The 26474-nt window shown below is 39.2% G+C and overlaps 1 protein-coding gene across 3 annotated transcripts in view; it reads left to right on the top strand.

Annotated features, from left to right (window-relative positions):
• Sptlc2 (serine palmitoyltransferase long chain base subunit 2) overlaps positions 1-20047 on the top strand; it is a 110006-nt gene extending 89959 nt beyond the window's left edge. The window contains exons 10-12 of one of the 3 annotated variants that reach the window (XM_078050589.1): positions 8407-8542; positions 11230-11359; positions 14158-20047. In XM_078050589.1, coding sequence (XP_077906715.1) covers positions 8407-8542; positions 11230-11359; positions 14158-14277 — 386 coding nt within the window. In that variant the 3' untranslated portion in view covers positions 14278-20047. Of the gene's footprint in view, positions 1-8406; positions 8543-11229; positions 11360-12961; positions 13154-14157 lie in introns of those variants that run through there. The other 2 variants (XM_078050588.1, XM_078050590.1) reach the window with 2 other exon arrangements.
• Positions 20048-26474: the final 6427 nt, after the last annotated feature.

Here is a 26474-nt window from a genome sequence, read left to right as displayed (position 1 = left end):
AGGGTGAGCGCTTTATCTCTTCATTTCCTGCCTGGGGATGAGGTTTTAAGTGCTGTTTCAATGCCACCTCCACTGCCTTGCAAACTTGGGGAGCACCCAGCACCAAAAAATGTCAGGTGTTTTTCAGGTTTGTCTTAAGGAACAAAGGCCTGAGTCCCCCAGATGTTTCTCTCTCTCTCTCTCTCTCTCTCTCTCTCTCTCTCTCTCTCTCTCTCTCTCTCTCTCTCTCCCTCTCTCTCCCTCCCTCCCTCCCTCCCTCCCTCCCTCCCTCCTCCCCTCCTTCTCTCTGTAAAAGAGTGATTATTATTGGGGCTGGGGATGTGGCTCAAGCGGTAGCCTGGGTTCGATCCTCAGCACCACATACCAACAAAGATGTTGTGTCCGCCGAGAACTAAAAAATAAATATTAAAAATTCTCTCTCTCTCTCTCTCTCTCTCTCTCTCTCTCTCTCTCTCTCTCTCTCTCTCTCTCTCCCCTCTCTCACTCTCTCTTTAAAAAAAAAAAAGAGTGATTATTAGATGATAATAATTGTCCATATTAATATTATGAATAGAGAGATGAGAAAGTTAACCTCAGTTCCAGATGGTGTTTTTATTTTTAATACTTAAGGTAACATTTCAAGCATTTGAATTTTTATTTTTATTGTAGTATTGGCCTTTATAAAGTATACAGATCTTAGGTCTAAAATTCCATGAGCAGATACATGGTCATCTGCCTAACTCCCAGATCACAGTGTAGAACATCCCCAGTGACCCCAATGCAGCCTGCCTTGTGCCTACTTCTGGGTTTTTTTGTTTTTTTGAGTTTTTTAAAAACCTTTTTAAAAATACTTTATTGATTGATTGATTGATGGATTGGATTTTATTTATTTATACATGGTTCTGAGAATCAAACCCAGTGCCTCACACATGCTAGGCAAGTGCTCTACCACTGAGCCACAACCCCAGCCCTGTTATTGTGCTTTAATAGTTTTGCCCATTCTTGAACTTCATATAAATGGAATCATACAGTACATTTAATCATCTTTTGGGTCTCTCTTCTTTTACTAATCATGTCTTTGAGATCCATCTGGGTGTTTGGGTAGAATAATAATTCATCTTCATTGCTGTCTAATATCTCATTGCTTGAATATATTATAGTTTATCTATTCTGCTGGTGGGCATTTGAGTTGTTTCCTGATTTGACTGTTATTAAGAATACTGCTGTGACATTCTTACACATGTCTTTTGGTTGGCAATTCTGTTGGGTATATGTAACCAGAAATAGAATTGCTGGATCCTAAAGTAGGCCAATGTTTAGGTTCAGCAGATATTGGCATTTTTACAAAATACCAATCTATAATCCCTCTAGTATTTTTTAACAGATGATGATGGAAAAACTGGAAGTCCACATGCAGAAGTATGTATCCCTATCTCACACCATGAACAAAACATTAATTCAAAATGAATCAAAGGCTTAAATGTAAGAATTAAAATTATAAAGCTCTTAGAAGAAAATAATGTAAATCTACATGACTGTGGACCAGGCAGTGGTGTTTTAGTTTTATCACCCAAAAGAACAAACAACCCAAGAAAAGATAATTCAATTGGACTTTATCAAAATGTAAGCTTTTAACCAGGCATGGTCGTGCACACCTGTAATCCCAGTGACTCTGGAGGCTAAGGCAGACGGGCTGCAAGTTCCGTGTCAGCGTGGGCAATTTAGTAAGAGACCTTGTCTCAAAAATAAAAAGGGCTGAAGGTATAGATTAGTGATGAAGCACCCTTGTGTTCAATCCCTGTACTGCAAAAAAAAAAAAAAAAATCAAAGTAAAGCTTTTGTGCTTCAAAGGATACCCATTAAGCAAGTGAAGAGACAGCTTAAGAATAGGGGGAATTTTGTAAATCGTATATCTCATAAGGGGGCCCTGAGCAACTTAGTGAGACCCTGTCACAAAATAAAAAGGTCTGAAAATGTAGCTTAACGATAAATTGTCCCTAGGTTAAATCCCTCCAGAATAATAAAAATAAACTCATAATATTAACAATAACAACAATAATAAAAGAATGAGGAGGAAAACAGTAGAGTAATGGGAGGGAATTTATCTACAATAATTTGTAATGTTCCAATTAAGAGAACAGAATTAAAATTCCAAAAATGAATGCAAAAAATTTATAAGGAGAGGGCCCACTGAAGAGAGGCCCCAGAGCTGGAATGTGGCTCAGTGGCACTGCCCTTGCATGTGCAAGGCTCTGGGTTCCATTTCCAGCACCAAAAGTGAAAAAACAAAACAACAACAACAAAATAAAAAAAAACAAGAGATAGCCTATTTATGGTATTGTCTTTTAAGTATACTGTAACTTTGAATTGTAAATATATCATATTGTCCCACATTTATATTTTCTAGAATAAATATAGTAATTGGATCTAAGGGAAATATAAGGTGTGGGGAGGCCCGAGGGAGGCTTGAAGCAGGAGGATCACAACTTCAAGGCCAGATTGGGCAATTTAGACCCTATCTCAAAATAAAAAGGGTTGGGGAAGTGCCTTAGTGGCTCAGTGGTTAAGTCCCTATGGGTTCAATTGCTGGTACCAAAAAAAAAAGTAAAGATTTATGTTGAGAAGCACTCTGACCTCTTATTATTGTCTTCTTTCTCAAAGGTAAAACCCTTTTAAGTGATAGTAATTGTTTTTAGCAGTGCTGTATTTCTTGAAGTCTGTAATTAGCCAGACTTCAGAACTCTGCAGTAAGAAGACCTTAGAACTGCCAGGTTCGGTGATGCTCCCCTGTAATCCCAGCAGCTCTGGAGGCTGAGGCAGGAGGATTGCAAGTTCAAAGCCAGCCTCAAAAACTTAATGAGGCCCTAAGCAATTTAAAAAGACCCTGTCTTGAAATAAAGTATAAAAAAGAGCTGGGGATGTGGCTCAGTGGTAAAGCACCCCTGGGTTCAATCCCTGGTACCAAAAAAAGAAAACCTTAAAACTCAGGGGCAGGGGCTGGGGACGTGGCTCAAGTGGTAGCATGCTCGCCTAGCGATTCTCAACACTACATAAAAATAAAATAAAGATATTGTTCTACCTAAAACTAAAAAATAAATATCTTTTAAAAATTTAAAAAAAAAAAAACAACTCAGGGGCAGATTAGACTTCAATAGTCATTAGCCTACCTGCATTAGTATTAACTGGTGTTTTATATGGTATTTAATTCAAAATGGGATGACTGCATTATCTGTTAAAGTTCAGTATCATTTCAAGAATAAAGAACAACTAGCCAGGCCCTCTGGCACACACACATACAACCCCTGGCACTCAGGAGGCTGAGGCAGGTAGATCACAAGTGTAATGTGGACTGGGCAACTTGCTAAGACCCTCTCTCAAAACAAAAAATAAAAAGACTGGGGATTTAGCTCAATGATAGAGCACCCTGGGTTCAATCCCCAGTACCACACATACACAGAAAAGTAAAGGTAACATATGTACATACCACAGCCTGCTGATTTGCCTGCATTTATTTGACTACATTATTTTCCTGTTAGTCTCTTTGAAATTATTAAGTTGAACAATAAGAAATTGACAATTTGGGGTAGGTGTATATGGTGGCACATGCCTGTAGTCCCAGCTACTCAAGAAGCTGAGGCAGGAGGATCATAGGTTTAAGGTCAGCCTCAGCAATTTAGCGAGACACTTGTCTCCAAATTAAAAGGGTTGAGGATGTAGATTAGTGGTAGAGGAACCCTGGGTTCAATTCTTAGTACCCACCCTCCACACACACCCATACAAATTGCCTTTTTTTTTTTTTAAGCTCAAAACCAGTTAACTGTTGAAAGTGTGATGGTTTAGTCTAATAGTTTGAAGGATAATCTGACACTTCATTTCTGTGATTCACTCTATCATTTTTATTATTTCCATCAAATATTAGTAGAATTCCTTTTCTAGATAGTCTTGACTCTTCTAGTCTTTATCCCTTTGCTCATCACTGATTATTAGTTTTGCTGTTCAAGATGAATTTATTGGAAAAACTGCTTTTCCTTTGTCCTGCATCTCCTTTACCTATTCACCCTCAGCACGTGCATTTGCCCATAAATGCTAGTTACAAAGTAAATTATGGATATTGTTACCCAGTAAAGCATTAAGCTTTAAAATTTGAAACATGGATAATTTCTTTGTGTGGTATGGGGGAAGAAGCATTGGACTAGAGTCAAAAGACCTAAATCTCAGGGCTGGGATTGTGGCTCAGTGGTAGAGCACTTGCCTGGCCACCGGTGAAGTACTGGGTTTGATCCTCAGCACCACATAAAAATAAAACAAAGGTATTGTGTCCATCTACAACTAAAAATAAATAAATAAATAAATAAATAAACTTGATCTGCCATTTGATGAATAAAAAGCCTTAGAGAAAGTAATTTGACATCTGAGCCTGTTTCTTCATTTATAAAGTATAAATAGTACATTCTTTTGCCACCTACCTAAGTAGTTAGGATCAAATGAAACTGAACTGTTAACTAGTAATTATAGCAATTCTTATGTCCCTTATTTGGAATAACTAGAATAGGAGATAGTTCTTTTTACTGTGTACTTTGTAGCTTCCAAAATGAAGGTTGATAATCTCAACTTCTGATTTCCATCAACACATAAATGAATAAGTAAAATTGTGGTATACCTTACCATGAAATACTACTCAGCAGCATAAGCATTTAGAGGTTGGAGATTTTAAGTACCTATTCTCAGTATTTTTAGGTTTGTATATGAATATTATATTAAAAATGTTTTCTTATGAGAGAATAGATGACAATGGATGAGATTCCTACCTCCTTCTGTTTAAATCTTCTTTAGATTAATAAAGCAATCAGCAAAAAGGCAAGGTCTAAATCTTTTTTTTTTGGCAGGGATTGGTGGCGGGGATCAGGGATTGAACTTTGGACACTCAGCCACTGAGCCATATCCCCAGCCTTATTTTGTATTTTATTTAGAGACAGGGTCTCACTGAGTTGCTTAGCACCTCTCTGTTGCCAAGGCTGGCTTTGAACTTGGGATTGTCCTGTCTCACCCTCCCAAGCCGTTGGGATTACAGGCGTGAGCCACCACGCCTGGCCTAAATCTCTCTAACAATTATTTTCTTGATAATTTTTCTTCATTTTTATGGAATGAAAAAAAAATCTTAATTGAGGTTAGTCTATTTGTAATAAGAAAAATGTACTAGATACAGGGGAAAAAAATCAAATGTATATTCAGGTGTGTCACTCAATTCATAAACCAAATTTAATGAGAGATTATTCACATATGATAATAAAAGTCACCAATTTTAAGTAACTGCACAGTTTTGACAAATATATACATTCTTGTAACCATGCCACAGCTAAGGTATAAAATATCCTACTTTTAAGGATACTTTTTTTTAGCCATCTGTACATCATTATCCTCAGAAGTCCCCCGTGCCCCTTTGCTGTCAGTCTCCTTCCCATTCCCTGGCAAACAGTAATCTGTTTTTCTGCCACTGTGATCGTGACTTTTTAAGAATTTCATATAAATGGATTTGTATATGATATTGTCTTTTATGTCTGGTTATTTCACTTCACGTGTTTTTGAGATCCGTCAGCATTATTGTGTGTATCGATTGTCCTTATTTATTTATTTATTTATTTATTTACTCTCATCGTGTTTCCTGTACCATTTTGAACATACAGAGCATAATTGTAATAACATTTATGGGGCTGGGAATGTGGCTCAGGCGGTAGCGCGCTCGTCTGGCATGCGTGCGGCCCGGTTTTGATCCCCAGCACCACATACCAACAAAGATGTTGTGTCCGCCGAGAACTAAAAAATAAATATTAAAATTTCTCTCTCTCTCTCTCTCTCTCTCTCTCTCTCTCTCTCCTCTCTCTCACTCTCTCTTTTAAAAAAATAAAATAAAATAAAATAACATTTTAACATCCTGCTAATACTGTCATTTCTGATCTTTTCTGTTGACATAAGGTCACATTTCCTGTTTCTTTGAATGCCTGCAATATTATTTTGTTGTTGTTATTGGACACAGTACCTATTTTTTATTAATTTATTTTTATGTGGTGCTGAGAATCGAACCCAGAGCCTCAAACGTGCTAGGAGAGAGTTCTACCACTGAGCCACAATCTCAGCCCCTGCAATTTTCTTTTATGTGTTGGACATAGTAAATTTTATACTGTTGGTGCTGTATTTTATTATATTCCTTTAGGTAATTTTGGACTTTTTTTCTTGGATCCTTTTAAGACTTGCTTTTAAGTATTGTTAGAATGGGTCAAGATCAATTTTTAGTCCAGGGCTAATTTAGTTCCATTTCTAAGGTAATGCTCTTCTGAGGACCCTGTTGTATGTGTTGTAAGATTCTCCCATTTTGAAGGGTATAAATAAAAAAAATTAAAAAGCTCTGTGTGAGTGCTGTTTTCTGGTGGCCCTTTCTTTCCCCATCATCTGATAGTTTCTCTCTCTCTCTCTCTTTAATATTTTGTTTAGTTGTAGATGGACACAATACCTTTGTTTATTTATTTTTATGTGATGCTGCGGGTTGAACCCAATGCCTCTCATGTGCTAGGCAAGTGCTCTACCACTGAGCTATAATGCCAGCCCTGATAGTTTTCTTCTTGTGTATGCCTATCAATCAATACCCATCCCAGGACTCAAGGAGTCTGCCCCCTGTAGATCCCCATGTGCACTCTGCACATTCCTCCTCCTGTACACCAAAAATAGTCTAGCCACCTTGGCCTCCCCAATTCTAATCACAACTGACAACTCTCCACTCCAAACCCAACTGTCCTCAACTGACAAAACTGGGTTCCCCTTCTCTGTGCATCAATCTAGTACCTGCCTCCAGGAAGCACAGAGCAACCTGAAGGTTTAGCTTGGTTTCCCTTCTCCCGGGCAGCATAGTCCTGCACTCCCTGTGTTGAGTGTCTAAAAACCACTGTGCTGTATTTTTTGTCCAATCTTCTGCTATTTACAATAGGTGAATTTGATCCCTAGGATGCTGTAATGACAGGAAGTGGGAGTCTCCTATGAAAGTAGAGTAAAGCATGTATTGATAGTGACTCAGAGAAAATAGGGTACTTGGATCATCAGTTGTCAACTTACTTAAATCTAACAACTTTAGTGTTGTTCCTTGGTGTTCATGTTAACTAGTCTAATCAAAGGTTGACTGTTTTTCTCTGATGAACTTGTACATAAGGAATATTAATTCGGGGTTATTTTTGGCCAACTTATCTAGCATAGCTTTGCATGAATGATGAATATGTTAATATTCTCTCTCTCTTTTTGGTGATGGGGATTGAACCCATGGCCTTATACATGCTGTGCAAATGCTCCACCACTGTGCCACATCCCCAGCTCCATCAGTATCCTACTTCTTTTTTTAAAATATTTTATTAGTTATTAATGGACCTTTATTTATTTGTTTAAATGTGGTGCTGAGAATTGAACCCAGTGCCTCATGCATTCGAGGCAAGCGCTCTACCACTGAGCTACAACCCCAGCCCCATCAGTATCCTACTTCTAAGGACACTTTTTTTTTAACCATCTGTACATTTGATTGCTTGATTATGCTTCGATATATGTGAGAAAATTACTGCAAACTTTTTTTATTCACAATTATTTATGGTTGAAAAGACCATTAAACATTTTTTAACCCTTTGCAAACTAATTTTTTTGATTTATTAAAAACAGGACAATTATTTGAACATCTGTTCATAGATGGGCCAACCATAGTGTCAATACTTGGCCAGATATTTAGTCAGTTAAATTAAATAATTATTAAAGAAATGTGTTTTGATCTATTTGTATTTTAGGAAGATGAGTAAAATCAGATTTAAAATATGATTTTACTTTATGACATATAGACTGTTGCTGTCTTATTAGAGTTTTTAAACAATGTGAAATGAAATGGTTAAGAGAAAAATTTGAGGTCTAAGTGACTTTACCTGTGGACTTATGTGTAAAATGATTTAAACGTAATTAGTTGGAGTGAGTATTGAAATTGGAAGTTCTAGATTCTAGTGTCAGCTGTGCCTTTTACTGCTACTGGGTGATGTGGGCAAGTTACCTGAGACTCTTGTAACTTCTAAAATGAAGATAATAAATTTCCTACTTACTGTCAAAGATACGTGGAGTGCTGAATTGCAGAAATTATTTGGGGATGCTAATATGTCATGGAAACTTTTGACATTAAACTTGATTTTTCCATGTTATGTAAAAACTACTATCAATAGCAAGAATGATAGATTACAAAGTGAGGCATATTTATTACATTTCACATAGTTTATCATGCAAAAAAATGATGTTGAAATGGAAGAAACAAGCATAGGCCTATTTAGATAGAATGGCGATAGGAAGAGACTGCTGTCTTTTTTTCCTACTCCTTTTTCTTAGCATCATTTTGTTTTCTCTCCCACAATTTTCCAGGCAAAGAATGTGTGCAGCAGTTAGCCGAGAACACTAGGTATTTCAGGAGACGACTGAAGGAGATGGGCTTCATCATCTATGGAAATGAAGATTCTCCAGTGGTGCCTTTGATGCTCTACATGCCAGCCAAAATTGGGTATGTTTTATTGCAGGTCACTCAGTGGTCCTTCATTAGACTTAAGGCACCTGTGATAAAAGACTAGGCTTATAGTTAGAAAAATTATCTTTTCTACACTGTGTCCATTTGTTAGTTAGGCCATAGTTGACATAGTGGATCTAAATTGCAAGATGTGTAAACTTATTATCATTTCATTAAACAAATATCCAAGTTTAACGCTGTCTTCCAGGTGCTTAGGATGGATGTGTGAACAAAACACAAAACATCTCTGTCCTTGTGGAGCTTACGTTCTAGTGGGGCAACAGTCAGACAAATGTAGTAATTAGAAGATATTACACTATGTGTGCTCAAAGGTATTGCGTGTATCGAAAAAAGAATAATGCAGGCTACATATGGGGATTGAGAGGACCTGTAGGTGTGCAGAAATAGCATTAAATAGGGGACAGGTAAAGCCTCCGTGGGAAGGGAAGATGAAATCTGAGCAAAGAGGAACAGTCTGTACAGAGGCCACATTCAGGGACATGCTTAGTCGGTTGAAGAATAGCCAAGTGGTCACTGGAGCTGGAGGACAGTGCCCAAGGGGGAGCAGTGGGCCATGAGGTCAGAAAGGTCGAGCGGAGCATGTTATTGGATATTTACCAGGTGTACTGGTTACCCCAGCTGCTTTGGTTTGTGTGAGATGTACATAATGGAAGCCCTCAACCTGGGACAGCTTTCTTTGTATTTGAGAAGTCCAGATGTATAATGAAACTAGAAGACATTTGAAAAGCAAATGAACAATAATTACATTGAATAATTATATCGAACAATTGTATGCAAAATTATACTGGAGCTGTAGAATAAAGGAGTGATCTGCTTAGTATGGATTCCATAAAAAAGGCACCTTGTTTTGATGTGTTTTTCTTTTTGATGGGGGAATTGTTTTTTGTTTGTTTTAATTATTTTTTCTTTTTTAGTTGTAGATGGACATAATAGCTTTTATTTTATTTATTTTTATGTGATGCCGGAAATCAAACCCAGGGCCTCATGCATGCTAGGCAAGCACTGAGCCACAACCCCGGGTCAGAGAGTGGGGTTGTTTTTTGAGGCAGGGTTTTGCTGTGTTGTCCAGGTTGGTCTTGAACTCCTGGTCTCAAGTAATCCTCCTACCTCAGCCTCCCAAGCACTGAAGGTATATCTTTTTCAATGGGTGAGTTTTGATCCAGATTTTTAGTATAAAATTAGAATAAGGATCATTTCTCCCATTTGTTTAAATTCATTAAAGGAGCAAATATTTATATTTATCTTTGAATTCCCAGTATCCACCTCAGATTCCAACACTCAGAAGGCACTCAGTAAATGTTTATTGAAGTGAATATAAGAGAGAAAAATTAATTGGGGAGCCTAGAAGAATGAAGATCCCAAAGACTATGAGAGAGAAGTTGGGAAGAGATGCTTAATTACTAAGGGGGAAAAAAAGAGTGCAGATTTCAATACAGAATTAGAGGGAGTTAGCATTATGTCCTACTAAGAGAGTGTTGGGGAATCTTCTCCCAGTGGAATTATCACAGGTATACTTGAGCTATCAGATCTGAAGGACTCAATCTAGAACGCTTTGTTTAGAGAGGACTGTGCCTCATCTGTCTATACAGGTGAAACTGAAGAGGGTGGAGGAGAACTGGGGTGATGTGCTGGACAGTTAGGGAGCATGATCAACAGATACAGGGAGCTCGGGCTCATCTGACCTGGGAGCATGGAGAAAGCTGTGCAGGTGTTAGAGAGTAGGAAAAGACTGGCACTGATGTATTGCCAGATGTGCAGGATATTTTTCTCAAATATTGTGAAGAAATTAATGGAAAAGTAAAAGAAATAAGGTAGGTCAATGAGGGAAAAATAGAACAGCATAATTTAATAAGCAAAATTAAGTGAAAATTAGGATATGTTATTTAATCAAGATTCAGAAGTAGAGTAAGGCCATAGGACAGCTGACTTGGAGTGAGAGGTAGTACGAGCAATTAGCCAAAGCCACTGGCCAGCTACCTGACAGAAACTAGAGGCCGCTTGCCGACTGGTCACTCTGCCAGCAGATCTGTGTCATGTTATAGCCAGTTCTCTCTATCTCCATAACCTTAAGACTATTGAAACTGCCAAGCTTAACATTTTTTTATTTGTTCTAATTAGTTATACATAGTAGCAGAATGCTACTTTCCATTTCTCTGGTTGTGCACAGTGTAGAGTTGCATCACATGCGCAATCATACATGTACCTAGGGTAATGATGTTCATCTCATTCCACCATCTTTCATACCCCCATGCCCCCTCCCCTTCCCTCCCTCCCATTTGCCCAATCAGAGTTCCTCCAGTCTCCCCGAGCACCCCCCAAGATTAACATTTTAAGGACCAGAGTTTTAATGCAAGTTTATTTTGAAGCCCTTGAACCACTGTTAATAACAAGGATACTTTTTTTTAAGACTGTAATTATAAATCTCTTTAGGCAAACCCTATTACAACTGGTCTCTGCCAATTATATTCTTTTACCTTGTGAAGGAAATCATACAGAAGACCACCACCTTAGGATTGAATAAACGAGTTGTGAATTGTCAGTTTTAACTTTAGAAGAAGTTAGAGGAAGTGATGTCTATGTCACTAGAGTTTAAATCATTCCAGACAGAAAGACCCTTGCTTTATACTGGTCTTCATTTCTTTTCCTCATTTTCCCCTTTGTAGCGCCTTTGGACGAGAGATGCTAAAGCGAAACATTGGTGTAGTTGTGGTAGGATTTCCTGCTACCCCAATTATTGAGTCCAGAGCCAGGTTTTGCCTGTCAGCAGCTCATACCAAAGAAATACTTGATACGGTAAGTGGACACTTTCATCTTGGTATAAACATGCCTTATACTAAAAGAACCCATGTATCACATACATGAAACCAATTATTTGTTGATCTGAATGTTCTCTGAGTACCTAAGACAGCAGTGGTGCCCAATGCTACTTAAAACTGCCATTTACAAAAGAACTACCAAGTGTGTAGCATCACACCAGACCCAGTGTCAACCAAATTCTGGAGAATTTTCCAGATTCATCATACCATTCTGTCTCTATGGACTCCACAGTTGTGCAGTTCCGTTTCCATCCTGTCTCTGTTCCAAGCTTTCCTGGTTGTTGTCATGTATGTAGAATTTTCTATCTTAAGCTTTTTCTCCTCCTTGATTGGCTGAGTGCAGCTCATTCTGTATATTTCCACTTAAAGGAAACTTGCTCAGGTCTTTTCCTCTTGATAAATAAGACTTTTATTTTTGTGTTGCTGGGGATCAAACCCAGGGCCTCATGCAAGATGGGCTAGGCAAATCCTCTACCACTGAGCTAGATTCCAGCCTTCCCATACATAAATCTGAAAGTTAGGAGCTAAGTCTCATTCTATATGTTCAGCACCTGTCACAGTGCCAAGTATAGTTGGGGCTCATAACTATTACTGAATTTAATTATTTATGATTTCAGTTTATTCTCATCTCTTGATATTGCCTCTTGATATGCTATTGTTTCATATCTAAGATTTCAGTCTTCAAGTTTTTTAAACTTCATTTATTTATTTATGTATATATGTATGTATGTATGCATGTATGTGGTGCTGGGAGTTGAACCCAGGCCTTTGTGCATGCAAGGCAAGCACTCTACTGAGCTATATCCTCAGGCCTTATTTATTTATTTTTATGTGATGCTGAGGATTGAATCCAGGACCTCATGTGCTAGGCAAGCGCTCTATCATTGAGTTACAACCCCAGCCCTCGGTCCTTAAATTGTAAAGTTTTGTTTTCTGAACTGAGGGTATAGCTTAGTGGTAGAGCACATGTTAACATGCACAAGCCCTGGCTTCTATCCCCACTCCCCACCCTCCACCCCCCTGCCGCTGAAAAGGTATGCTTTGTGGAAGTTCATAAAACTTTAGAATGTGACATCTGCAATATATATATATATATATAAAAATTGCTGGAAATATTAATTCGGGGCTGGGGTTGTGGCTCAGAGGTAGAGCACTTGCCTAGCATGCGTGAGGCACTGGGTTTGATCCTCAGCACCACGTGAAAATAAAAAAATAAAGGTATTGTGTCCATCCACCACTAAAAAATAAAAGTTAAAAAAAAGAAATATTTATTAATTGGCTTGAGATATGATAATAATCCCAAAGAGTTTTTATATTTTTTTTGTAAGGGCGCGGGCATTACCAGGATTGAACTCAGAGGCACTCAACTACTGAGCCTCATTCCCAGCCATATTTTGTATTTTATATAGAGATAGTGTCTCATTGAGTTGCTTAGTGCCTCGCTCTTGCTGAGGCTGGCTCTGAACTCAATCCTCCTGCCTCAGCCTCCAGAGGCATGTGCCATCATGCCTGGCAAGAGTTTTTATACTTTTAGAAGTTTATTATAATAATTTGATTGACATTTTGTATTTCTAAACAGCAGAAGACTTGTTACATCCTATTTCTACACAGCAGAATTTCTACAATTAAGCGTTTATTCTGCCAGGTACGGTGGCTCACACCTGTAATCCCAGCACCTCAGGAGGCTGAGGCAAGGAGATAGCAAGTTCAAAGCCAGTCTCAACATCTTAGCAATGCTCTAAATAATTCAGGGAGACCTTGTCTCTAATTAGAATATTTAAAAAAAAAAAAAAAGAATTGGACTGGGATGTGGCTCAGTGGTTGAGGGCCCATGGGTTTAATCTCCAGTAAACCCCCCTCCCCCCCCAAAAAAGAATTTATTCTACTGGGTGTAGTGGTCCATGCCTGTAATTATAATGACTTGGGAGGCTGAGGTAAGAGGATTGCTTGGGCCTAGCTGGGGCAACATACTGAGAGACCTTGTCTCAGAAGGAATCTTATAATCTAGATCTACTTGGACTACTGTGGGTTTGTTTGGATGGTTTCTGTTCCTGATCTTTTTCTTTTTTACATTAAGGAAGAAAGATTCTTCTGAAGTCAGAGTTTATAAATACCCTTTTCCTTTGTGTTATTAGTAAATCCTACGAATTTTTGTTAATTAATATTTTGTTAATTAATTAATTAATTAATCCTATGTCAGAGGTCAAGGGTTCAGTGGTTAATGGTTTCTCCCAACTGAAATTTAAGTTTAAATTGCTTCTCTGTGAGTTTCAATTAAATCTCTTCTCAGAGGTACCACTGTCCTGATAACATATTGAAGCCCAGCTCTTATTTGCTTTTTATATTTTTCACATTTTTTTCTTCTGCTGAGATACATAAGGAATGCTATTGATGTCCTTTTTCTCTCTCAAAATACTGATTTTTAAAAATTAAGTTTGAGAACAGATGAATGTGTCTTCTTACTAATAATCAGCTCTGAAATATAAGGTATACATTGTCATACAAAATTGTAGCAACAAGATTAAGCAGGTTTACACAGTGTCACAGATACACATATAACCTTTATCTTGCATACCAGCTATTCACAAGTCATATTTCTGGTCAGCCTGAGGCCTTGTTCAAAAGCAGCTCTTCCCATAGCTGTGTGTGGTCTGGTTTGAGTGAATGTACTGGACACACCAACCTTACCATCATTGTTTTGGGCCCAGTGAACCATCAAGCGTGCCTGTGTACTGCTGTCCCTGACTGATGTCTGCCTCATCTGCTGTGTCTTAGGCTTTAAAGGAGATAGATGAAGTTGGGGACCTGCTGCAGCTGAAGTATTCCCGCCACCGGCTGGTGCCTCTACTGGACAGGCCCTTTGATGAGACCACATATGAGGAGACAGAAGACTGAGCCTTTGTGGTGCTCCCTAGAAGAACTCTCTCACCAAGGACAGTGTGGCCTTTCTGAGCCAGTTCCAGGAACCACACTTCTGTGGCCATCTCACGTGAAAGACATTTCCTCAACTACTGAAGGTGGCCACCTCTGCTCTTAAGTGGCATTTTGTAAATAGTAAAAACAAAAAACTGCTTCACATCCTTTCTTTGCTAAAAACCACCTTAAAAAAAAAAAAGTGATTCACTTTGTCCATTAAAAACATGTTTTATTTTATAGCTCTTCTACTTGTGAAGTCATGCTGGCTCTTGCCTGTCTGGCTAACCACCCAGGCTTTGCCCTCTCTAGCACTTTGCAGGCTTGGGTCCAGCAAGGCTTGCTGCTGGCCCTGGCTCTCCAGCCAAGAGACTCCCCCGGCCCTCCTCCCCCTGGGAGCAAGTGCCTTCCACATTTTCCCCTCCAGGTCTTTGAGGCTGCCCACCTTGATATCCTTATTTAACTGGTCAAGTAATCAACCAAAGTCATAACTTTATTCATAAGTTTAGCCTTTTAAGAAAAACAGTAAACGATGATAGTGCCAACTATGTGACTGGTGGGGGGCTCCCAAGACCTTGATCTTATTCCATTTTTTGTTCTGGTTTCCAGATGATATTTTTCCTTCTCTATCTAATATTTCTTCATATGGTCACAGTCTGAGGGTGTGTCCAAATTCTAAGTGCTTTTTCGTGCTTTCAAACTCTAACCCTGACATCTCCCACCTCTTACTGAAAACACATCATTTTGGAGGCGCAATCCCTGCCTAGTCAGGCCTGTCTGATGAAGGTGATGGACTCCTCCTCACTGATCACCATGTTGTGAATGAGGCTGCTCTGTGGTGAGGGCTCTGCTGGCAGGTGGTGTGGCAAGAGTTGGTACCTGCAGGATGGTTGTGGTTGGGTTTCTGCCTCCTTTCTACTTTTCAAAATCATGACAGCCTCTGACTGGGCCTGGGACCAGATTAGGATTTAAACTGATAGAGGAAAATGTTGGTCAATCCTTGCTCAGAAATCATTTATCATGTTTCTATTTCAGGATTAAAGTTATTAATTTAACCCTTTTAGAAGCTGACCCACTTAAAATTAGTCTTTTGAATTCTAGTTCTTTTATCCTTGATGTCCTCAAACAATTTTAACCTGGCTTATGGAGCTAGATTTTCCCTGTGCTTCCATTGTATAGAATTTTCTTTTTTCTGAGAAATTCTAATAGGAAATCAGATCTATTATATTTCTGAGAAATTCTAATAGGAATCTGATCTATTTCCTAAACTGGAATATCCCCTATTTTGACTTTTTTCATACTGTAACCAGGTAAGGGAACTTCTTTCAGAAAGCTTTATACTGCTTGACCAAAGAACAAACCTGAGAATCACCATTTTAAAGTTTTTCATTTTTCTTCAACCAAAGCTCAAGTGAAGAGAACGTTTGGCTTTATTGTACCCAAAATCAGTTTGTCTTTTAGTAACCATCAAGTATTATAGGGGAAGGATTGGGAACAGAATGAAAAAACATTGGTGAAAGTTGTTTTGCAGATCTGATTTTGAAATTGCTCCTTTTATTAGTAAAGATTCCCAGTCCACATCCTGTGTCTCCCCATCAGCTGTGGCATGTTGTACAGATGCACGTGGTGGAAGATATCAGCAACGTCGTTGTTTGTGCAGTTTTGTTTTCATGTCCCAAGTGTAAGTTATCTTTGGTCATTCAGCGTCTGAGAGCTTTAAGCCCTTGAGATATTCCAAAGTTTTATATCACTTTTTTTAGAAAACAGACAAGGGTGAATAAAAGAACTAAGGAGAGATGCAGGGAATATATTTAGCATGTCCAAGTTAAAGTAAAAGAAAGACTATGGTGACTAAAATAACTAGCCTGTAAAATTAAGTACATTGCTAACCTTTGCTGCGCATCTAATTCCCCACTGTAGAATTGGTCTGCAATACCAGATAGCTTTTGCACTGCAGTTACTAATTAAAGATGTAGGTGTAGGGTTTGCAGAAGTCACAAACTTTCATCAATGAACTTATCTGCTGGTCTTTCTTTTTATTTTGGCTTGCACAAAGTTACTACAAATTAAAATGTCAGTATGGGCATTTAAAATTATAAACACACATGTCACTTTGTTGATGAGAAGTTGTTTCAGGATAAATGTAATTAAGAGTTTATTTTGAAGATACAAAATTCCTGTGATCTATGCAGGATCTTTGTACTTTGTAGAGGACAAAATGTTATATGTATATTGCATGTGGCTGGTTGTCTCTACTTAATTGTAATATAAATTTGGGGGTCCAGTTATATCCTACAAATCATTAATTATCCAACTTCTTGGGGAAGTACAAGGGTATATAAATACAGTCATACTCATTGAGAATGATCACAAATCTGGGATAAGCAAATATTGTTTATTACAATTTGGCATGGCCTGATGCAAGAATCTGGTGGGATTGAAACCGACCATGGTAGCACATGTCTATAATCCAAGCTACTTGGGAGGCTGAAGTGTAAGGATTCCAAGTTTAAGATCAGCCTGGACAACTTAGCAAGACCCTCTCAAAAAAAAAAAAAAATTAAGGGGCTGGGGGTCTGTCTCAGTGGTAAATGCCCCTGGATTCAAACTCTAATACCACATACACACACACACACACACACACACATATATATTGTGCTTCAAATAGGTTGCAGTTAACCATTCCTACCAAAACTGGTGATGTGAGTCAGTTGATAGAGGTTGGATTAATACTTTTTCTTGCCCTTCTTTGTTGCATTGACTTTATTCATTTCAGGTGTAGACTTATTCAGCTGATCATATCAGAAACCAGGAAGTGTACAGCTAGGAGACACAAAATCACATACAAATAATGGCCTAAGTAGCAGTTTCTCTTCACTCTTTTTTTTTTTTTTTTTTGAACCCAGGGGCACTCAACCACTGAGCCACACCCCTATTCCTTTTTACTTTTTATTTTGAGACAGGGTCTCACTAAGTTGGTTAATTTGCTGAGGCTGGCTTTAAACTGTGACACTCCCACCTGTGCCTCCCCAAGTGACTGGGATTATAGGTGTGCTCTACTGTGTCCAGCTCTCCCATCTTTATTTTAAAAGCTTTATCCTAGAAGGTGACAAGGAATTTGAAGCACTTTTTTTTTTTTTAGCACTTTAAAATCTTTTTTTTTTTTTTTTTTGCTTTAGATTAAAAAAGAAAATCCCTTTTAAAAACAGATTCTAGTCCTCAGAACTCCTCAATACTGCTTGTTTGAAGAATCCAGCCACTTAGTCACTATCTTAAACTCATTGGGGGAAGATTTCAAACAGTGAAAAATCAGTGTCTTCCTCAAGAAGACACAGAAGGTAGACAGGAACCTCTTACACAGCTTGCCCCACTCCCATTCAGAGGCCAAGGAATGGAACATTTTCCTACTGAGTTGTCTCTATAATCCTTCTCTTCATTTGGCCTGCCTCTCTTTCTTTCTATATCTTCCAGTTCTTGATTTCTTTTTATTTTTTTTTTATTTTTATTTTTTTTTACAATTCTAGCTCCAGAGAAAACTGATATATATGGTGGTGCTGGGCTTGGGCTCGATAGCTCAGACACCCTGGTCCTCCTTGTACATTCAGCCTTATGTTTCAAGAGGAGGCAGGGGACTTTATTCCATCCCTGCTTAATTAAGGGGTCCTGTATCCAAGTTTCTCACAGCTGATGTGGTCCAGCTGAACTGTCAGTGTATGATACCCTTTGCTTCCCACCTATTAGTGAAAACCAGGCAGAGTAGCTTACTTGGAGAGATTTCTGACTTCACAGGGGAAAGGAGAAATGATGATCTACCACGACCTCCCTGTTCCCTCTTTTCTAAATCAGGGAGGATTTCTGGTCCCCCCAAATACTGGATTGGAAAGCAGTGTAGAATTGCTGGTCACAGCATGGCAGCAGAGAGAGACACTGGCTAATTCTTATTTTGTAAAGAGTTGCAGCCTTGTGCCAAACCCACCTAAAAATGGCTAAATGCAATTGTTCTCTTGTATAGGAAATTGTTAAGACCTGACTTTAGGGTCCCTTTTCTCTCCTGATGTTCTAGATAAGCCACAATGGATTTTATTCTGTTTGCTTCAACTGTGTGGTTAGAACAAGAGGGACAGCAGTGTTTTTTCTTTTCTCAGTGCCTGTACTCAACAGAGATCAGAAATTGGTGAGCATTTCACATGGGTATGGAGTCAACTTAGCCCAAAGGGGTTGTGGAATGTGGTGAAAGTAGTATGAAAATCTAGGACTCTTCTTGGCTGCCTAGCTAAGAATCTGTCTATAGATTTGTTTGTTTTTTCAGGGTGGGAGTGCTAGTCCGTTTATTTTCCCAGCCCCAGAACCTGTAGGTGTGCTGCTACCTGCTTAACACAGAAGCTCAGTACGCAGCAGGCATCTCAGTCCATTCAGCCAGGTACCAAAGTACCTTTCATGTGGAGAAAAGCGTGTCCCTTCCTCTCCTCCGCTTTGCTCACATGAAATGTATGTCTAGCCAGAGAACTGACTTAGAGAGCTGGCTTCCGCCTCACACAGGAGAAACACTAGGGCTTGCCAGTGATCCCCTGGCTTTACTTGTATACAAAATGCTGCTGTTCCTTTGTCATTTCCAGTGACTTCTGTTTTCCAAGCAGCTTTTTGCTATAGAGTCTTTTCTAGGGAGGGAAAAAAGGGGACTAGTTTGCTTCCCTAGTGAAAATGGTCATTCTCGTCTTCCCTGCAGGGTCTGGAGATATCCCATTCCCAGTCCACTCTGGTGCCAGGAGCTGTGGATAGGTTTTGTTTACTGGGTAGCATACATGATAAATGGCCTTAAGCTGTTATTCTTTCTGGTATGATGAGTTATATTAAACTGACCCTAAAGAATACAGTGGCTCCTACGCTGTGTTCTTAATGAAGCAATACCCAAAGCTCTGTTCTTCTGAGGCAGTGGTGAGGGGGTTGAATGAAAGCTACAAACCAGGGCAGCACCCTGACATCGTGCTTTCTCAGCGTCTGCTTTGTTGCCGTGGACGTGGTGAGTGGGTCCTTCCACAAGGAGACTTGAGCCAACTCAAAGTTTGCTTTTTCCAACTCAGTTTCCATGTTTCTTATGCAAAACTTGGTTGCTTGGCCTAAAACTTCCTGGAAAGTAGGGGCCATACCACTGACCAGGGTGGAGTGGCGGCTTGGCTTCATTCGTAGTGTTGTTACTTTGGTTAGAATCTTAAGAGCTTCCTTGCTGGCTCTTTACAGGACACTGGGAATCGCCCTGTCAGTTCAGCCAACAGCCCCCCCCCCCATCTTGATGATCCCTCTCTGACAAAGGCAGCTAACGGTAAGGGAAGGGGGAAAGAGAAGAGGAAATGCTGATGGGAGGCCAAGATCTTATTCGTTGGTCCATGTTTTTCCACTGACCAAGTTACTTGTAAACTGGAATTCACAAGATGTGCTGTGATGACCCCTTTCCTTTGCTGTAATGTTCATATAGTCTGGGAAAGGAAAAGAAGGGGAAGTGTAAATAAAATTTTTTAAATTTTAGTAATGTGTTAAAATGTCACTCTTCCATACCCTGCCTTTTTGCCAGATGATGATTTTTTTTATTTTTATTTTTTATTGGATGACTGTGAAGTTATAAATAATGAGTTAGGGTGGTGTATCAATTTTGAGAGTGCATGTTAAGATCTAAAGGGGAACTATTTGAGATGACTTAAGAATCATCCCATGCAAATATATATTGTTTTGCCCTAATAAAATGTTCATAAAGATATATCTGCCTTTATTCATTTAACTAAGAAATATCGAGAGCTCTATCTCTGTGCCATCAAGTACACGGAACATTATGAATCATAGCAATGAATAGATATGCTTCCTGTCTTCCAGTAAACAAGCGCACAAACAGATACATCATTTTATAAACACTAAAGACTGTTGAGGAAAAGTAAAAGATTGTATGAAGTTTCTGGTTTATACAGGTGACAAGAAAACCTGTCTGAAGAAGCAGAGGATCTAAAAGAAAGTCTGAGTAAAGAAAAGAGCTCAATAAGCAAATGGGTAGTGAAGCCAGAAAGGCGGCAGCAGAGGCTGGCCACCCAGGACTTTGTGGGTCAGGGTGAGGGGTTTCTCTTTTTTTTTTTTTTTTTTTTAATATTGTGTCTCAAAGGGCAAGAAACACATTTCTTTTATTTTTTAGTATTTGGCGGACACAACATCCTTGTTTGTATGTGGTGCTGAGGATCGAACCCGGGCCGCATGCATGCCAGGCGAGCGCACTACTGCTTGAGCTACATCCCCAGCCCCGAGGGGTTTCTCTTAATGCACAGGAAACCAGTGAAATATTTAAGCATTGGAAAAGATAACCACTAATTTTTTTTTTTTTGTAGATACAGGTTGACAAAATTTTTATGGAGGTGCAAAGGAATACAGTCAAAACAATTTTGAAAAGGGACTTAAGAATACCTATAAAGCTACAGAGTGCTGTTGTCTTTGGAATGGTCATAAGGATCAGTAAAATAATAGTGTTCAGAAATAGACCCATACATATATGGTCAGTTGATTTTTAACAAAGGTTCCAAGGTAATTTGGTAGGGAAAATACAGTTATTTCAACTACTGGTGCTGAAACAGCTAAATGTCCACAAGGGAAATGAACTCAAACCTTATATATGATAATTAAATCATAAACCTGAAATATGCTGATAAAAATTCTAGAACTTCTAGAAGGAAATAGAAAAAGACTTTAAAACTACAGACTGTGATTAAAAAAAAATTCATAATACAAGTGTTTCATAAAGGAATTCTAACCAGAAAATATATAAAGAACTGTTAAAATTCAGTAAGGTTATCCAAAAATAAGGGAAAAATTTGTAACAAACATTGCACTAAAAAGTATATACAAATGGCCAATTAGCACATGAAAAATGATCATCACTATTGATATGACAATAAAATCCCACACACCCCAATAAGAATGGCTAAAATTAAAATGAATTGCAATATTAAGTGTGGACGAAGGTGTGGAACAATGAAGGATCACATAGGATGCTCATGGGTACTTGATTTGGGGGGAGAGGGTACTGGGGATTGAACTCAGGGGCATTTGACCACTGAGCCACATCCCCAGTCCTACTTGGTATTTTATTTAGAGACAATGTCTCACTGAGTGCTTAGCACCTCTCTTTTGCTGAGGCTGGCTTTGAACTCTCTATTCTTCTGCCTCAGCCTCCTGAGCTGCTGGGATTACAGGCATGCACCACCACACCTGGCCCTTGAGTTTCGTTTCTTTTTTTTTTTTTGTACTGGGGATTGAACCCAAGGTCACTTAACCACTGAGCCACATCCCCAGCCCTTTTATACATATATAAAATACATATATCTTTTTTCTCTCTTTTTTTCTCACTAAGTTGCTTAGGGCCTTGATAAGTTGCTAAGGCTGATTTTGAAATTGCAATCCTCCTGCCTTTGCTCCTGAACCACTGATATTACAGGCATGCACCACTGTTCCCAGCTTGGCAGCAATTATTACAGGTATTTACTTACCTAAAAAAAATGAGAGCATGTCCACAAAAGAACTTTTACTTGAATATTCATAGCTGCTTTATTCATAATAACCCCAACAAGGAAAGTACCCAAAAGCATTTTGGCAAATGGATAAATAAATTGTATGCTCTTATTGTGCAATGTTAATGAAAGGAACAAATTACTGATACCAGTTACTGATGGGTGAGTCTCCAAAGCATGCCAAAGGATGACTACACAAAAGAATAGATAAATATGATTCCCATTGATAAGAAATCCTAGAAAAGGCAAACTAACCTTTGGTGACGCAGCACAGGGGTTATATGTTGCCAGCAGCCCAGGTTAGGAGGTGGGATTGACCATACAAAGGGTTTGTTTTCAAAAACAAGGCAATTTTAAAAACATAAAATCATGACTTTCTTATAAAAATAAATGCATTAAAGATTCTATTTAATTCATTAATAAGGAAATTGATGAGGAAAACCTACAACCTACAGAGCAATAGCTCATAAGCAGAAAGACTAGAACCAGAGAACCCAGGTAGATAATGCAATTTTCCACTGATGCACAATTTGATTTTTATTCACAGTACACAGAAGGAAATTAGAGTCACAGCAAGGTCTTCCATTTGTCAAAACTCTGAACTGTACAATTAAAATGGATATGTTTTATTATATGTAATTTTTTTTTTTAAAGAGAGAGTGAGAGAGAGGGGGGCACAGAGAGAGAGAGAGAGAATTTTAACATTTATTTATTTTTTCTTAATTCTCGGCGGACACAACATCTTTGTTGGTATGTGGTGCTGCTGAGGATCGAACCCGGGCCGCACGCATGCTAGGCGAGCGCGCTACCGCTTGAGCCACATCCCCAGCCCCCTTATATGTAATTTTTTACCTCATGAAATTGATTTAAAAAAAAAAAAAGTTTCATGAAGAGGGGAAGAAAAAGTGGGCCCAGCAAGACCTATTAAATTAAGAGGTCCACAGAAAGTGGGGAGGAGCTTAGAGTGGAGTGACTGATTGATTGACATGAAGACAGATACTCATGAATGAAGAAGCTCTTCAAAGTCTTGAGTTTAATCTGGTGGAAAGTGTCAAAGTGTGGCGAAAATGTAAGCTGGATGTGAAAGTATTTTTACCAAAAGGAAAAAAAAAAAACCTAAACAGAACAAGGCTACATAACATTTGTTCTAATAAATACAGTATAGCAGGTGCTCAAAACCTGGGTTTCTTTTGGCTTCGATTTGAGAGTGTGCCATTGTTTTAGTCAGTTCTTTTTGTTTGTTTGCTACTGTGACCAAAAGACCTGACAAGAACAATTTTAGTGGAGGAAGTTTGTCACCCATAATTTCAGAGGCCTCAGTTCTCAGTGGATTCCATCCCTCCAGGCCCAAGAAGAAAGCAGCGAGGACAGGATCATAGGATCCCAGGAAGCAGAGAAAGGGAGCATTCCGCTCACCAAGGACAAAATGTAAACCCCAAGGACACACACCCCAATGACCCAGCTCCTCCAAGCACACCCAACCTTCTTACAGTTACCGCCCAGTTAATCCCTATCAGGGGATTAATGCCCTGATTAGGTTAAGGCTCTCATAACCCAGTCATTTCACATCTAAGCTTTCTTGTATTGTCTTACACATGAATTTTTTGGGGACATCTCATATAGAAACCATAATGTTCTGCTCCTGGTCCCTAAAAGCTCATGCTATCTCATAATTCAAAATATATTTAAGCCATTTTCAAGAGTCCCCAAGGTCTTAAAAGGATTGCCCAAAAGTCCAAGTTCAAAGTCTCAACCTAGATACAGGGTAAACTCTCAGCATGAGCCCCCATAAAAACCAAAATCAAGTTATGGGTACCCAATATATACAGACATAGAGTAAATATTTCCATTCCACAAGGGAGAAATAGGAGCATAGAAAGAAGAGATGGGACCAAAGCAAGACCAAAGTTCAGCTGGACAAACAAGTCCTGTAGCTCCACGAACAACATCTGGAGCCCACAGCACCATGAAGTTCTCTCCAAAGGGCGTGTGTAACTTTGCCCCTCTGGCTTGGGTGGTTGCAGTACACATGACCTTTCTCTTGGCTTGTCTCTGCTTGGTTCCTGCAGCTTTCCTGGGCATACCTTCCACAGTACTGGCATTTCTTAATCCCAGGGGTCACCATGCAGCTTTGGCCTCCTCCTCATATCTCCACACATGGCCCTCTCAGGGGCTGCCCACAGGGACTCCATCCAACCCTGCTGCACTTTGCCTGGCCTCCCAGACCTTCCTTTGAAATCTCAGTGGAAGTCTCCATGAACCCCTAACTCCAGCATCCTGCATTCCTGCAGAACCATCACCACATGGTTGATGCCAAAGGTTGCTGCCATCTAGAGCAACAGCCAAGACTCTGGGGACTAGGGATACAGCAGCCTCTGAGTTCCTGGGCACCTGAGCATGGTGAAATTTCCTAAGCCCCCTTGTGCAAATAGGGTGCCCCCTGGTCTCTGCTCAAAGGAATTTTTACTTTCGTGCCCTTGAGCCTGAGATGGGTATGATCTTTTCAGTTCCTGAGATGCCCTCAAGCCATGTTTCCTATTGTCTTTGGGTAAAATGTTTAGTGTTTCTCTAATGACTAGTCTTTAACAACCACACCTTTCTTAGCCCCAGTTTTCCTGAAGTTTTCTGGCCAAACTCCAAGTTTTTCAAATATTTTTGCTTTGCTTTTTGCTCCTGAATATCACAATAAACTTGGCTAAAAAACCACCAGCAATATCCATGCCACAAACTGAATGCTATGATGCTTAGAACTTTCTTCTGCCAAATTAAGAAATACGTCACCTTTAAATTCAGCCTTACAAAAAGTCTCAGAACATGGCCAAAGTGTAGACAATTTCTTAGCTAGAATGCACCACGAATGGCCTCTAGTCCAATCTTCCAGAGAGTCCTCTTTTTCCTCTGAAACCTCAAGAACCAAGTCTTTACTGTCCACAGTCCTATGGGCATTCTGCTCTTCTAAGCTCCCACCAGAACTGCCCATCAAGGTCCACCTACAACATTCTAAAGCTTTTCCAACTTTCATTATTAAACTTTCCAAAATTCCTCCCACAAATTCTAAAAAGCTCCAAAAGCTTCTGAGTCACATGGTCAGGTCAGTCAAGGAACAACCCCACTTCTAGGTACCAATTTCTTTTTGTTGTTGTTTAATATTTATTTTTCAGCGGATCTTTTATTTTATCTATTTATTTATTTATATGTGGTGCTGAGGACTGAACCGAGGGCCTCACACATGCTAGGCAAGCGCTCTACCACTGAGCCACAACTCCAAGCCTATTTTTAGTTTCTATTGAGTACAATTTAATGAAATTTCCTCAGATTGAAATTTTTTATACATGACAGTATAATGTATTTTGACATATTATACATATATGGGGTTCAACTTCCCATTCTGGTTGTACATAATGTGGAGTTACATTGGTCGTGTATTCATATATGAACATAGGAAAGTTATGTCTGATTCATTCTACTGTCTTACTCTCATTCCCCCTCATTTCCCTTCATTCCCTTCTGTCTAATCAAACTACTTCTATTCTTCCCTACCTCCACCCTTAATGTAAATTAGCATTTGCATATCAGAGAAAACATTTGGATTTTGGGTTTTTTGGATTGGCTTATTTCACTTAGAATGATAATCTCCAGTTTCATCCATTTACCAGCAAATGCCATCTTTTCATTTATATTTATGGCTGAGTATACATACACCACAGTTTCTTTATCCATTCATCTTTAAAGGGCACCAAGGCTGGTTCCATAGTTTATCTATTGTGAATTGAGCTGCTCTAACACTGATGTGGCAGTGTCACTATAGTATGCTGATTTTAAGTCTCAGTACCAATTTGTTTTAGCTTTTTTGTTGCTCTGACCAAAAGAACTTACAAGAACAATTTTAGAGAAGTTTATTTGTCCTCGTTTTCAGAGGTCTCAGAACCGAGTCCTTAATCTCAGTCCTAAAATATCAGATTCCATTCCTCTGAGCCTAGGGTGTGGCAGAACATCATGGCAAAAGTGTGGAACCGAGTAAAGCAGCAGGGGACAGGGCACCAGAGAGACAGAGTTGCCCCCACCAAGGGCAAAATACAAACTTGGAGGGGCTGGGGATATAGCTCAGTTGGTAGAGTGTTTGCCTTGGATGTACAGGCCCTGGGTTCAATCCCCAGCAACACACACACACACACACACACACACACACACACACACACACATACACACATATATGGAGATATATATATCCATCCCCCCAAGGACATGACCCCATTGACCCAGCTCCTCCAGCCACACTTTACTGCACTGATTAGGTTAAGGCTCTCATAAACTGATCATTTCACATCTAAGCTTTCTTGTATTATCACACATATAAGTTTTTGGGGAAATCTCATATCAAAACCATAACAATCATGTACTGGGTATCTCTCAATAGATGACACTCCCCCTCATGCCATCACAGCTGATGAAAGCAGAGGCCACACAACATGTCCAATGAGATCACCTGCTCAATATTGCTAATGTTCAACTCTACTTCAAAACATGGTGGGGCTGGGATTGTGGCTCAGCGCTAGAGCGCTCACCTAGCCCTGGTGGGCCCGGGTTTGATCCTCAGCACCACATAAAAATAAAGGCATTGTGTTGTGTCCATCTACA

The sequence above is a fragment of the Ictidomys tridecemlineatus genome, chromosome 5 (assembly GCF_052094955.1).
Source record: "Ictidomys tridecemlineatus isolate mIctTri1 chromosome 5, mIctTri1.hap1, whole genome shotgun sequence".
Classification (NCBI taxonomy): Eukaryota; Metazoa; Chordata; class Mammalia; order Rodentia; family Sciuridae; genus Ictidomys; species Ictidomys tridecemlineatus.
This window is presented reverse-complemented; position numbering and strand designations above follow the sequence as displayed.